General features: G+C 39.3%; 1 protein-coding gene across 10 annotated transcripts in view; it reads left to right on the top strand.

Moving 5' to 3' along the window:
* Positions 1 to 15,110, top strand: part of MPHOSPH9 (M-phase phosphoprotein 9) — a 31,672-nt gene that overhangs the window by 262 nt on the left and 16,300 nt on the right. For 3 of the 10 annotated variants that reach the window (XM_037375389.1, XM_037375397.1, XM_037375395.1), the window contains exons 2-9: positions 2,317 to 2,449; positions 3,328 to 3,478; positions 4,814 to 4,903; positions 7,942 to 8,444; positions 10,373 to 10,496; positions 12,778 to 12,868; positions 14,122 to 14,228; positions 14,658 to 14,783. In XM_037375389.1, the coding sequence (XP_037231286.1) occupies positions 2,343 to 2,449; positions 3,328 to 3,478; positions 4,814 to 4,903; positions 7,942 to 8,444; positions 10,373 to 10,496; positions 12,778 to 12,868; positions 14,122 to 14,228; positions 14,658 to 14,783 (1,299 nt within the window). In that variant the 5' untranslated portion in view covers positions 2,317 to 2,342. Of the gene's footprint in view, positions 1 to 134; positions 174 to 719; positions 1,077 to 1,101; positions 1,543 to 2,316; positions 2,450 to 3,327; positions 3,479 to 4,813; positions 4,904 to 5,583; positions 5,620 to 7,941; positions 8,445 to 10,372; positions 10,497 to 12,777; positions 12,869 to 14,121; positions 14,229 to 14,657; positions 14,784 to 15,110 lie in introns of those variants that run through there. The other 7 variants (XM_037375391.1, XM_037375392.1, XM_037375393.1 and 4 more) reach the window with 7 other exon arrangements.

Below are 15,110 nucleotides of genomic sequence, written 5' to 3' on the forward strand. Positions count from 1 at the left end.
TGCTGTCAACATCCCGGAGCGCGAGGGGCAGCTGACCAATGGGAGCGTGGGGGCGGAGCTCGCCCCGAGGGAGGTGGTGGGGGCGGAGTCTCTGAGTGCGGGGAGGAGGGCAGGGCTGGGGGCGGGGGGGGGGCGCTTGTGGGGGCCGGGACCCTGAGGGGGCAGCGCTGAGGGTAAGGGGCGGCTCCTGAGGGGACAGGGGGTCGCTCAGGAGTGGAGCCGGGGAGGGACACGGGGGCGCGGAGTCGGGTCCTGGCTGAGGGGTGGCGACCCTGGGGGCAGACGTGGTCGGAGGGGGTAACTTGTGAGGGGAGGGGGGCCTGGAGGGGGCTGAGCTGGGCCGGGGGCGCATCCTGAGGGGAGCGGGGCTCCAGAGCCCGCAGGCTCGTTGTCCCTGGCCCGGCCCCCTCGGGGAGCCCTCGGGGAGGCGGGGGCCGGGGCGCCTCGTCACCGCTGCGCTGGCTGGAGGAGCCGCGGGCGCTGGGGCTTGGTCGGGGCCCGGTGCGGGCCGCAGGGGCCCGGCTCAGTGCTGGCCCAGGGGTTGGCATCCAGACCAGCCCACGCACCTGCCGCGGGTTTACTCAGCCCCTTACCCCTTAATGTAGGGACTTGGCCGTGTAAGGATAGTTCTGTGCAGTGGGGACAATAGGTGAGAGCTTAGCTGTCCCTCAGCCCAGTCATAGCTCACTTAATGTATTTTGTTGCTTTATGGAGAGCAGGCACTTCTAATGAGGTTATGAAACGAGACTGTGTCGCAGCTAAGTCCCACCCATCTCCTGTGCTGCTGAGATAGGCCACCCATGATTTCATCCTGGGGAGATGGGGGCGACTGATGTAGCCCCCACCATTGCCATCCAGCTGCTCCAGAGACACATGCAGCTTCTGCTTTATCCGTTGGGTTAGGTGCCTGATAACCTTCAAGATACCCAGGCTTCTGGTCACTAGGAAAAGAAGAAAGGCTTTTTTTTTTCCTCCTTCTGTTTATCCGGAGAAGCTCTGCTAAAGGAATTTGTGTAGCTGTGATAACTTCCTTCCAGTTCTTGCATTTTCAGCCTTATCCAAAGAAGATAGCTTGAGTGAGTACCTGGAAAACATTTCTGCTAAAGCCACGCTCCACTAAAACAGGGAAAAATCAGACAGTTGCCCTTCAGTTTCCTTCTGGTGGAAATAATTTTTTTGCTCCTGAAACGCGGTTAGAGATGTATCTCTATGTACTTAAAATAATGAAAACTTAAATCTGTAAAAGCCAGAGGCATGTCATTGTAAGCTCTGTAAAGAAGAATGGTCGAGCTTTGAAGGTGGTGTGCTGCTTTAAGGCAGCAAGCTTTTATTCTTAGTATTAGCACAGGCTACTAGGATGCTGTTTCTTAATGTCTCTTTCTTTTTTTTTTTTTTCCCTTCCATCCCTGAAATGTTTGTAAGGTTTTTCTTCAGTATTAGAAGAAGGATGTTAGATTCATAGGATGAATTCACCAGGGTGCTGAAATAAGCGGTATAGAAGAACTGATGAATTGATGCGTTTCAAGTATTTTCTTAGTGCAAGTATGGAAACTGCCAGAATATTTTAGTCTCTCTTAAAGCCATTCTTGTAAACTGCTGCTTTGAGGGCAGTAGGACCATTGCACAAGTATTTAGCATTGATTTATTTATGGTGCTTTCAGTTAACCAGCTGCTGTTTCAACTGCTGTGGGTTTCCACTTTGACTAAATTTTTTTTGTCGTTAATTGAAAAGAAATGTAGCTCAAAATAGTTTCAAAGCTTTTTGAATTAATGTTACATAGAAATAATAATAAATAATGTGAAAAAAAGTACACCAGATATTACACAAATGGCAGAATTGGTCGACTGTAGTCTGAGTGGGTCTCAATTTTATTTTTTGGGGGGTGTTTCTTCCAGTGAAGGCACAGATCCCCATTCAGCAGATTTAAATACATTGGTAGTAGGCCCTTTCACAGAATTCTCAAAAACAGACTGTGGAGCCTCAGATTTTAAAACCCCAAACAACCAAACCCCAGCAACACTATTCTACCTGTACTGTTTTGGATTCAGACTCCCTTTACAGCCCAGTCTACGTGTGTGAGGTATAGTTAGGAATCTCTGATTTGTAGGAGTCCCAGCCAAGTACGAGGACGATTAAACAGCACCTGTTTGCGAGCACAGCACAGGCGAAGGAAGAGGTGTTGGTTGTGGAATGCTAGCCCGTTCTGGGGTGGTTTGTTAAATGAAGAAACAGAACGTGATTAAAGAGACAGTTGTTTCAGCCAAAGTCAAGTGTTTTAGAATAAGAGAGTGATGCTTAATTCATTATATATTCAGGGTAGCGTCATACTTGGGACTAAGATATGGAAAACTGTGACGTGGTGAATACTGTGCAAGAAATCCCTTCATCTTCTGCAGACTTTGATGTTGGAAATACCCAGAGCCCTGTCTGTAGCTTGAATTGCAACAGGTAATGTGCTGAAGGAATTCCTAACCAATATTTTTATTATTTTTGTTTTGCCTAGTATGCTTTTACAGTAACGTTGTTACTAAGGTAAAATAGTGCGTAATACTCTGCAATATATTTTAGGGTTTTTTTTAACATTTACAGGTATAATCCTTAATGAGAAAAGCTTTACTGAAAGAGCTGTTTAAGTCTTCCTTAAAAGCTTAGGAACTTCCATTGCCTCACATCTCTTAGAATGGGAGGGGAACCTATCTTGGACAAATTGTAAAGAGATCGTTCTTGGGCAAGATCATACATTATGTTATGTCATCTGTAGAGAACAGCAGATTAGAAAAACTGAATTGTTCTTCCGTTCCATGCCAAAGGTATTCCCAGTGAATGAGAAGGGCAAATAAAGACTAATGGCCTAAGCAAAAGGAGAGGTGCTTCTTGACTGACCTCTTAAGATGAGCACTGTAAGTTGCTTACTGCCCGTGTAACTTCTTAAAAGGAGGCAGTGGTCTTGGACTTTATAAATTATTGTTACACAGAAGCTATGAAGAAGCACACAGGTTTGATGGAAAGCTGTATTTATTGGCGTTTGTGCTAGTGAGGAGTAATATCTGTGCTGATCATGCTGTGTCTCTTCTTGGAAAGCTACTGTGTTTTAATAGTAAACTAAGGATGAAACATGCTGTGGATTCTTTGGGACTTTCTTGAAAAACAGCCTCATTCTTAGGACCTAGCAGTTTGGGTTTTTTTCAGCACAATGAGGGTCACAATGTAAATTAGGTGTATCATTCTTTTATGGCTGCATACCATATGTAGCATGTTATTTTGGCCATTATGTTGCACAACTGGCACAATAAATAATTGAAATATTTTTCCTCCTGTTTCACTAGAAGTCCCTCATCCAATCCTAATGGAGTTTCTGGTTACTCAGGGAATACCAGGTCCTCATTAAAGACTGGTTCTGTTGAGCTGCTTGCCTCTGTTATACAAGATATCCAGAACATTGGAAATACTGACTCAGAAATTGTGACGAACTATGAGGTATTTGATGTTAAGGTTTATTTAAAAAAAATATTGTATTAATGTATCAGCTTTGCATTTTGGAAGACAAATGTAATGATGATACAGTTTAGCAGTAAGATCTATATATGTACGTGCTTATTCTCTTCATGGTGGGACAAATCCTTTTACAGTGTATGAACTAATCATGTGGATGGATTTTATTGCAATTTTATCTTAGTATTTTACAATACACTTATGAATATTTGTTTTCAAAGTTGCAATACCTACAGATTGTAAGCTTTTGGACTGAAAAATGTAAACCTTTAAATTGTAGCACTTCAAACTGGACTGAAGTGATCCTGGAAAGTAGAAGTTTGCTTTCTACAAATGGCTCTGGTTTAGCTGAGTAATTTATTTATTCCATTTGTAAAGATGTGTGGGTGATTAGTTTGTTTCTAGATTTAAAACAACACAAAAATCATGATGTAGGTTCCATGAGCTAATTCTCTCAAACTTTTTTTAATGTTTTTGTCCCTTTTTATTTTAAATGTTACCATTATTTTTAGTCACCATAAGGAGCATCAGGTTTCCAAACCATGGGTTTGTTCTTGCAGAATTTTTGAGCTTTCTGGCTGTGGTCCATCAAAATGTCTTTTGACAGATGCTTAATTTGGGTGCTTTTTAACAGCTCCAAGAAAAAAATGTAGATGTCTGTCTCGGCACATGCGTTCTATGTCCCGTGTCCTATGCTTCACGTATCAAGCTCCATAAACATTAGCATAAAATATATGTTAAAATTCAGATTTTACTACATTTTAGGAACCCTATGTATTGAATTTTAAAAAAAATATTATCTTTGTTTTGGCTAGTTACGCATCATGGCCTTCAGCTGGATTGTTGAAGGGAAGAGTTTCTTATTGAAGCAAGTGGTTCACTGGACATAGGGATGTTTAATTACAAATTTTTAAATTGCCTATAATTTATTGAAGTGGAATCAACCTTTCCAAAATTTAACTGTACTTCCCTGCCAGCTGTTTCTACTTTTTAGACATTTGAATTTTTAAAAACACAATAATTCTTTTTCCTTTTTCATTTTTTTTCCTAAACCAAACTTAAATTGTAGAGATGTGTTATCTTGCTCTTGCTGTCTAAAGGACTTTTTTTAAGTGAGTGTGTCCACAGTGAATTGTTTCCATTGCCTGACATGATAGGGGGCTTCGTGTATTGGGGGGTAGATAACCACAGTGCTGTTAGTAAACTTGCTATTATGTCAACACCGAAGTATAAGATTGCAAAACTGTTTTGTAGCTAGAGTAAAAGGTAAGAGATGCAGTATGACTGTGCTTTTAATTATTTTACTTTGTGATTTAATAGACAAGGTGGCTACAGTTGTTGAGACTGGTAGAAAAACAATGTCAGGAACAAATAGTTGCCCAGCAAGAGCAGTTCCACCATCAAATCCAAGTAAGTAACAATTTGTTCATGTAGGTAGGTTAGGTGGAGTGTTTCTTTTCTCCCCCTGCCTCCGACCCCAACCCTACCCCCCTCCAAAACTATGCACTCTTGACTTTCTGTAAGTATATTCAGACAGGCACTTAATGGAAGTGGATGACTGGAATGCCATTTACAGGATGCGTATTTGAGACAGCCATGGCTAATTAACAATGTAACTGGTAGGAACCATTTCAGAAGTGAAGATTCTTGGATTATTTGTTTTTGATTGTTTTGTTTTCACAAACATTTGGTTCAGAATGCCCACATGATACTTGGATTTTGTAGGTACAAGCTGTTTTTTATTAACTGTTAGACGCTATTGTTTCTAATTTTGAGACATTGTAGTTTTCATTAGAAAATGTTACGCAACTTCTCATTCCTTCATCTAGACAGTATATGGCATAGGAAAACATTCATTGTAATAGCTGAACACTATCTCACCCTTCAGTTGACCAGTCTCCTTTCTAAGATGAGACTGAAAAATGACCCATGTGAAGATTCACGTTTTCGCTGTACCATATTTATCCATTAAAACAGAGGAAATGTTTATGTATGTATAAGACAGTAATTCTATAAATATATAATGCTTAATATCTTCATCATTTTGGTTGCTGTTTTTCCCTTCCCTTTCCTGATGCCCTCTACACTAGTAGTAATCAGCAGTTCCTGAACTGAATTAACAAGAGGTACTGTTCTTTTATCCTATCTTCTGTTTCTTCCCCCTCATCTCCCCACCTTTCCCTGCCACCTTGTTATTTTTGTCCTGCCAGTGTTTCCTTACCCTTGTATTTCCTTCCTCTTACTGTAGTGTTTCGGTTCACTGGTTGCTAATTGTAGTCTTGACTAATCCATTGTGTTGGCTTTGCCGGTTTTTGTCTTTCTCAATAGGAAAGCTACCTCTGGAAGAGTTAGGTTTGTGGTATCAGCAGGGACTTACTAATTGCATGAATTGCCACACTAAATACAAAATCAACAGCTATGACTTACTTTCAGTTGTATGAGTGCATTAGATAAAATAGATGGAGCTATTCCAAATTAAACTGGTATGCCAGTCACCTAGTGAAAATACTGAAGTACAGGCAATTCAGCACATTCTAGTAAAAACAATAAACAACAAAAAAAAATCTACTATTTGGGGTTGAAAAGCAAGAGGCTGCATTAGCACTGACATGACTGAGATAAGGCTTGCTCTGTGCTGTGTTTCAAGACCAACTGTGCTTACAAAAATACATCTTCATCCATGTGAAAATATGGATCAAAAGACCTTGAGTTCATTTTGGAATCGGTGGACTCAGTCCTTGGCTTACATGATTTATACAGTAGCAAGAAAAACTGTCACCATCTGTGGATCATCCTAAGATCAGACTTCATTGAAGAGGATTTTTGTAAAAAACAGTTACCTACAATTTCCAAACTACAGAAGTGTCATCTTCTTTTTCCCAGGTCTTTTATTCTCTTGGAATTACTTGTAACTATGCAAAGAGAAGTAAAAATGCTGTTTAATTGGCATAGTAGCCTTTCTTTCACTTTTCCCACACAAGGTATTAATGGCAAAGATTAAATGTCAGCAGAGAGTCTGATCATAATTCCCCCCTGCTCCAGTTCTGTTTCTTTCCTTTTGTTTTCCCTTCTCTACCTTCCTCAACAATGTTGAATCACAGAATTAAAAAGCAAATGATGGCTGCAGTCATGATTGAAATCGTTAGCACAACAAAATACTTTGTTATGGCAGAAAGCTTCATCGTTGTTTTTTGTCTTGGTGTGGATTTTTCTTTTTAATAGAAAGATTGATTTGGATTTGTTAATTCTGTGCAAGCTAATGAAACATATGGGGCTTGGTTCTGACTAGCGTTACACACAGGTTCCTCTGAAATTCAGTCTTATTTTTTATTTATTATTTTAAGAGAACAAATTACCTTTGTTCGATTTGTGCTTTCCACTTGCTGTTCATATGTGAGTAATGTACTGTAGTTCTGTGAAAAAAACATTAGTAGAGTTCCATGTTCTTGAAATTATTGCAAGTTCTCCGCCCCACCCCCCACCCCAAGGGAATTAGTTTGATATGTGTTCTTGAAAACAACCAGATACTCTGGTCTTGTAAGGTGTAGTAAGAGTTGTGCGCTGATGCAGAGCTCAGTAACGGCAGTGTAATGCTGCAGCAGTGCTGATCGCTGGCCAAAGGACATAGCTATGGGCTCCAGCATGAAGCCTTTTCATAGCCCTTGACAAAAGCACTAGAAGTTTCTCAAAGCTGTTTTCGGTATACCAGTGCACAACTGTAAAACTTAACAAAAAAACCAAAACCAAACCCTCCGTTTCTCTCATACACTGAAATAACTCTTTGCCGATCTTGTAGACTGAAGAGTAACCTGTTAAATCTGGTGATCTAGTTCTAGGTTTGCTCCACTCCATCAGATACCAAAACAGTCAAAACGTAGATCTTTGTATTATATGAACCGCCTAATAACATATTAGCTAAATCAGTTATTTTAAAGTCAAGTTTTATGCAAATAATCTTACAGAGGTACATTATTCCTATTAGTTTAATTGAATAATGGTTTATACTTCCATTAAGGCATCCTTGCAATCTTTAAAAATGTGTATCCAAGTTATAACACCTTTCAGACCTAAATTTAGCAAAAGACTTTTGTCCATTTGTAATTACATCCCTAGGTAGTTTATTATTTCTTTAACTGGCTGGTAGGTACCTGTAGTTCTGAAGGCACGTAGTGAATACACGCATGCATGTTTTTTTTTACATTAACAAATGACTACTGGGACCTGTAATTCACTGCATGGAATGAGGGATCGTTACCGTGGACATTTTACTGTTATGCACAGTATGCATATCTTTACTTTATGCATGAGTTGTCTACACAGTGAAAAAAATGAGTTATTTCAAAGAAGTACTCTAATTCTGTTGCTAGTAACATGAATTGAAGATGCGTCAAAATAGAAATGAGATTTCTGGCTCGAGCTCATAGGAATTTTGCTTTTTCTTTCTGTAGCTAATTCAGGATGAGATAAGGCAGTTAGTGAAATTGCAGACCAGCAGTCGGGGTGCCGGCAAGAACAGAAGTTTGCCTGCCAAGCTTCCAGACACTTTTTCATCGCTAGAAAGTCAAATGGGGATGTGTTCTGAAATCTCTGGAGAGCATGAGTGCATTGTTAGTGAACTTAGATCTAACGAAGCGGAAAGTCAGCCGAATACATCTGATCTGCATCAGGAATGTTTTGCAAACGATGCTTCGATGAATAGTGGGTATGGTACGATTTCTGCCTCTGGGCTGACCCCTAGCAAATCTAACGACATTAGCAAGTGTACGAACTACATGGAGAAAACTTCGCAAGGACAAAGTGATGGAGAAGTCTTGCAAAGTGTTCAAAGTAAAAGAGAACTTTTACCGAAAAAAGTAGAGGAAAATTGTTCGTCAGGAAGGAATGATGGTTTAGTTTTCCCTGCTGAATTTGAACATAAAGTTGACGAAGCTCAATGTGGAAAAAAACCCAGGTAAGGGATAAACTTCCAAACATGTTAATTTATTGTAGGTGGTCCCTAGTCAGTAAACAGCTGTCGGTAACTGGAAACATGTACAAATTGAATGGAACATCTTGCCTGTAAGAGATACTCTGCTGCTTGGCAGATCAATTTATTTGTTTAGCCTGATGTTTCTGTGTGATGCTTATCTCTGTCTGCAGCATTCATCTGCTGTACATACATTGGGAAATACATGAAAATCTACTTTCTTCTGCAAATATGAGCCAAGACACAGTTTGCATATAGTGTTTATCAGTGCACCAGAATTTTAGGTGCCAATTACCAATTTTATATGATTGATATTTTGTTGTTGTGCTCAACCAGTCTTTTTTGCCAGCTTATATGCATGCATTACAGTAATAAATTGTATCAGACAACAGCCAAACATGTTTGAGTTTTTCTGCTGTTTTGTTTTTTTTTTTGTTTGGTTGATCTTTGTTTGGTTTGCTCTGTTCAGTAGGTGGTTGGATCTACCAAGATTGTTTTGAAAGGTGGGCTAGCTGTTTTGGCAGTAATGCCGACCAAATATTGCTCCAGTTGCACAGGATTTAACAGTGTATTTTGCTCTCCCTGTCAGCCTGGACTGTAATGCAGTGGCTTCATGCGGTCATGAGCAGGATGGTAGGTCTTGTGGGCACCATATTGCCTGTGAGTCCCTGATAGTAGTTTGTGGAGGAAAAAACCAAAACATTCTCGCTATTGGAAAAAAACCCAAAGAATCATGAAGATGAATTTGCATTTTGCTACTATGAAATAAAATGCAGAGCCAGCTCTCGTTAAGAGGATTTGGTTTGGAAATGTGTTGTCTCAGGATATAGGGTGCATCATTACCACACATTGATACATATGTTCTCTTCCTCCCTTCTGTTGGTATTTATTCCAGTGTTTGATTCATGTTGCACAGTTCCATGAGGTGGGTACCGGGTAACTTAGAGCTGGAGAAACTCAATTCAAGAGTGTTTTGCAGTTTGAAAAACCTTTCTAAGCCAGTTTTTGAAATAATTAACGTATGGCTTCTTGTCCTTTTTATTAAAAAACCTCAAACAAACAAACAAAAAGGCCAGTTTTGTCTTTGAAATTGCATTCTGCTTTGTATTGTGAACCCAGCTGGTGGGAAGAAAGGGTTCAAACCAAAATTAAATAGTCCAGTTAACCCAAACTGTGTTGTTTTTTTTTTTTGGGGGGGGGGGGGGGTTAGTGTTTGCTGTTTTAAATTTTTAGTTGAAACCTTTTTTCATTCTTTCTAGTGTATGTCCCAGTCTGGGACAATACGTAGTTTTTTATAGTGTCACTTTTTAATAAAATGGGAAAATTTTTTCACATCTGCCTCTAAGAAAAATTTCAGGATGTCTCTGTTTCTGTTCTGCCTTTTCCCCCTGTTTTGTTCTGTATCTTGTTTCAATCTTTCTTACCTGCCGACTGAAGAGAATCTTCAAGGGTATCCTTAGTGTGTCTTAGCTGCCATCATCTTTACAACCAGACTGGTTTACACAATAAGAAAATGCACTGCATTTACATTCCAGCTTAATTTTGTGGCTTTAATTAGTATCTGCTTGAACAGACCAAAAAATGGTTATCTGGCCAAAAAGATAGAGTTCTTTAAGAAAAAAACCAAAGAATTTCATAACAAAGTAGTAAAACCATTTTGATTATGGATGCAGTTCATTAGCACCTTTCAGTGATTTGTTTGTGTTTTGGGTTGCTGGTGGTTTTTGTTTGCCTTGGGGAAAAAAAAAAAGTGCCCCAAAACATCTCCACATCCATTACTTCATATTGTTCCTCAAAAATGCACAAAGGCAGTAGAATTTTAGGGCCTGTGTTTCACCTTGAAGAACAAATTGGTGTCCCACTGAAAAGGGCACCTGTACTTAAGGTGTATGTGTGTGTTTCTTACTGTCTAGTAAATCTTTAACATCGTGGGCACAAAAGTTGAAACAAAACCAACCGAAAAGAATAAATGCAGACAAAGTATGTGTGAACTCTATGCAAGAAAATGAGCAAGCAAAGAAATTACCACTTGAGAATGTAAGTCTCTTTATTTTATTATGTTTCTCTAATTTTATTCTTGTCACAGGTGGTTTTCAGATTTATTGTATGTTCTGATTCAGCATATGCTTTCATACTCTGCTTTAAGCATTGCAGTAGTGGTTCCCATTCACATGTGTGAAGTGTTGTGGGCAGAATTGACTTCTTGGATCATTTGATACTCATGTAGCTATTTCGGTTTTTGTTCCTTGCCTCATTTTTGTCTTAACTCACCCCAGTGGCACATGTGCTTTCCTTATAGAGATAATAGTCATAATTCCAACTGAAGCTTCAAGTCATAGTAATTTATTGTGCCCTATAATTTTTTTCAAGGATCCTTAATTTCAACTGGTAATGTCTCTCTTAGCGCACAGAATTCTTTGTGTGTTATTAAGGCATTAGCCACTTTGTTCAGGACAAACAGTATTCTTCCAGATTGGGATTTTAAATTGCAGGGATTTTTTTGGTTTTGTTTGGGCTTTTTTTAGTGTTCTTAGCAGTCATTTATGCTAAAATCCAAACATTTTTTCTTTTTTTCTTTTTTTTTTATTGTTTCCATAAGAATAATACGTTCTTTTATGCTTGTGTGTGATAATGATTTGGCTAAATTGAACTACTCTAAGCACAGTTACAACACTGGTTACTAAAAGTAAGTAACCCCCATAATAAACACTTAGGAGATCTAACTGGCTCTTTAGAACCATTTGTAGTAACTACTGTTGCTGTGACTGCTGAATCAGCTCAAAATGCTTCTTTTGAGAGAATTTGGGTTCTCACTCCCCCATATTCTTGGTTAATAATTATGTATGTCCATAAATCTGATTATTTTGGGGAGGGAAGTTTAATCACATACAATAGTTCGGATCCAAAAGGATGTTATGCAACATGATTGTAGGAGTAATCACCATACATACAGCGATGAAGTTTTGGATTTACTTTCAGTATATTAATTGTCATAACCCTCTCTCCTTATACTATGTTTAAGGAAATAATTCCTGAAACTCTGTGAATGGCTTGACCAGCAGGAGAATAGGAGAACTAGCAAATACAAATTGCTTGATTCAAGGCAGGGTTGTTTTCTTTCCTGTGGTCACTTTGAGAGTGACCCAGAGAGCGTAAAAGTAGCTGTTGGGGTTTGCTCTCTTTAGTCTGCTAAACAGGATGATCCTCTAAGGGGATATTTCAAACCAGGAGTCAAATTTATCTGTTGTGGCTTGTTTCTTTTCTCTCTCTGCTACAGGAGGGTGCCTAAGGAAATTAGTGCCAGAAACTCAGATTTTGAAAATACTTTTATCTTTCTGTTCCTCTGTAAGAATTCAGTTGATACTCCTTCATTTTCCTTTCTTCCTCCTTAGGCAAAGGAGAATACCTAAATAAAAACATTAAGAGGGACAAAATAGCCTTGAGGTGAGATGGTACTTCATGCAAAAACTTCAAAAGCTTTAGTTCTGATTTTTTTCTTACTTCTGTTAACTCAATGGTTACTATCCTGTTTTAGTCCTCAGTTGTATTGTAATAAATTTACCAAGTAGCATGACTGTTAAGCTGCTGTCATGGAACAAAAAGCCCTGAGTACAGTAGAAAAGAGCAGTGTGAGATGAGAGTTTTAAAGCTATCTGCCCTTCCTCAGTTGCTCTTGTATCACTGTGTTGTATCAATGACACTTCTTCCTTTGATGAAGGAAGAGGAGAGCTGCGGCAAATCTTAAAACTATGTCATTTTTCCACCCTATGTGTTGGTCCCACTATTTTCAAAGTTGTTTCTATAATTAGCTGGGGAGGTTGCTTAGAAGGTTTGGAGTGATGGGAAGAAGGGTATGTAGGGTCTTGTCTGTCTGAGATGATGGTGTTTACCTCCAGATTGCGGCAGGTGGAGTTGTAACAGCTGAATTTAAGAAATTCCAATCTTAGGATGAGGAAAGAGTAACACTTAATTGGTAAATCATCCCTCTATATACTTGCATCTCTTAAGGAGCAAGAAAGTTCAGATGACTGTCAAAAATACGTATTTTTGTAACAGTTAAAAATGCTCCACAAGCAGACAGGCACGTGACTTAGAAAATATTAGTATCTTTTAATTATGTGGCTTAGCTTAGTTCCCCTTTTGACTGTGATTGCCCTGAATATAAATAGTATAGCTTTGGGTCAGGCCATGTAATTTAATTTCTTTGCTTAAGCAGACTAATAACACTTAAATGCAATTTTTTAAAATTATACCCTTGCTTTTTTTTCCCTTGCTTTGTGATTTTCCTTATAAATTTGTTTTTCCTTTGTAATTTTAGACAAATGTTACTGATGCTGCTTTGCCACCTTACACTTTTTACCTCAATCAACCGAACGAAAGTCCGAATTCCTTAGTGTCTGAAGCTTCAGGTATAGTTCATTTCTTGTACTTAAATTCCCTTTTCTTTTGAATTCTCATTTTTTTAAAAACTCTTGCTGGACTGTATCTCCAGTAAGTCTGGAAAGGCGAGGAGGTCTTAAGCACTGACAAGCTATTAAAGTTGGATGTGGTGTAATTCTGCTTTTCTTGCTCTTGCGTTTCAAACTGATGGTAGCTCCTGTGTATTGGTGCTGGTGGATGGTAGGACATGCAGCAATTTTTTTTTCCTTTTCAAATTTCTCAACATTTCAAAGCTGAGATTTATGTTTAAAACTGTTTCGTAATGTAATTACTATTAAAATTGTGATAGGCTATCAAATGATCTTTCAAATATTAGCATCGTTGGTCTAGTAATCGCAGGGGTGGATGGTAATAGAGACAGAATTCCAGTAAAGCAAAGGACATGATGCAATAATTGTGTGAATAGACAAGGACAAAATAATGCAGTGTATAATGTGGTGATTCTTTAACTAGCGGGAGGAGAGGTTGCTTTTTTTGTGTTTTGCTATGGTTTTGCTTTTGTCGTTCTGGGGGCTGCGTGTGAGGGGTGGTTGTTGGTGGTTTTTTGTGGGTTTGGGGGGGGTTGGTTTCTTAGGTCTTTTTTTGTGAAAGCCAAACAACTAATTCACATATTTTGATTGTAACAGGGTGGATTAATTTCAGTAACAAACAGGGGCACAGAGATGCAGCCCTGCAAACTCTGTATATTTGTTGCTTCTTTACAACCCATTGAGAGAGGGAGACGTAAAGAAATTGAAGTGGGATTGAGACTGTATCTGTTCTTCTTGTGCCATCCCTCTTGGTGCTGGTAGTCTGCCTTTTGCATGCTGTTCAGTACCAAACAAAAGAGTTTATAGTATCAAGTGGCTGCCTAGGATTTTTCCTTGGGTAATGTAAGTTTTAAGTGCTGTACTGGAATCATGAGAAATACAGGTTTGTGGAAAATGAGGCCTTGTCCCTTGAACACCAAATAGTAAATCTACATGTTCACTGATGTATAGGTTTTCTTACTGGTGCTATGTGATGTAATACTGCTGCTGCTTGTGCTTTGCACTGAGATTTTTGTTAACTTCTGGTAACAAATACTTTAGTGAGATCCTTGAGCAATAGATGCAAATAATTAATACAGCATTCTTGTTAGCTGACAAGTAACGTTTTACTAATGGATTTGGGGATTCCTGTTCTATAACCATGAGCTTGATATTTTAATTTTTTTTTCCCTTTCAATGTTTCCTCTTATCAGGACTTTCATACTGGAAATTGGATGAAAAGGAGTTGTATCACTCTTTACCAGAGAATTTCAGAAGCGAGTTTGCTGGCGTGTACTCCACAACAGTATCACCAGACCAGGTACATGTTTTACAAAACTTTGTACATGCTTTAAAATTTGTCTCATAGTTGCTTGTCACCTTTGCTTTCTTCTATGATGGAATCAGCCCTCCAGAAGCTAAGTTTTCTGTGAGAACGCTTTTGTTAACTCAGTCTCTCACACTCCGTTCCTTCATTATTCATTTACCCCACTAACGTCACTTGGAACGTATTGACTTCCTTTTGTCATTTAAAAGAAATTTTGTCTATAGGAGGTGAAAAGAGACTAACTAGCATGTTGAAGGTGCATGTGCCTCATTAAAGACCCTTTTTTAAGCTAGGGGCATTGAATAAAGCTGCCTTCTGTTCTGAACTGCTTTATTAGCTGAACCCACCCCAGAACTTGCTTATCTGTATTGGGGATGGAGGATTGTGTTCAGAAAAGTAATGTAGCAATTTTGCCTGTTGAAGTTGTCTTCTGCTGATGAAACGAAGTTATCGTCATTGAAGGATATTTATCATAAAAGACAAAGGGAAAACAAGCAGCTGCCAGATCAGAATTTTATGCCTTCTTCCCAGTCAAGTCACCCACCAGAGGTAACATGAATTTCTTTCCTTCACCGGTCAGTTTGAAGCGATGCTGGGTTACAAGCTGGTTTCAAATTAATGGGCCCCTGCTGCCATCTCCAGTGTTATGCTGGAACAGCAGTGTGTGCAGCCTCTGAGGAGCCAGTTAGGGAAGGGATCCAGCTGAACAAACCTCTCCCAATATCCCGGGTAGCCGAACACCTTTGCCGCACAACCTTGAGGATGCCGCAGGCACGAATCTGCTTACGCTGAGGCTGCAGCTGATGAAATGCAGTGGAACTGCAGCCGCAGGAGCGGGGTTTTCTTACTGTTTCCCACAAGACGATTTCATTCCAC

This window comes from Falco rusticolus, chromosome 1 (assembly GCF_015220075.1).
Source record: "Falco rusticolus isolate bFalRus1 chromosome 1, bFalRus1.pri, whole genome shotgun sequence".
NCBI lineage: Eukaryota > Metazoa > Chordata > Aves > Falconiformes > Falconidae > Falco > Falco rusticolus.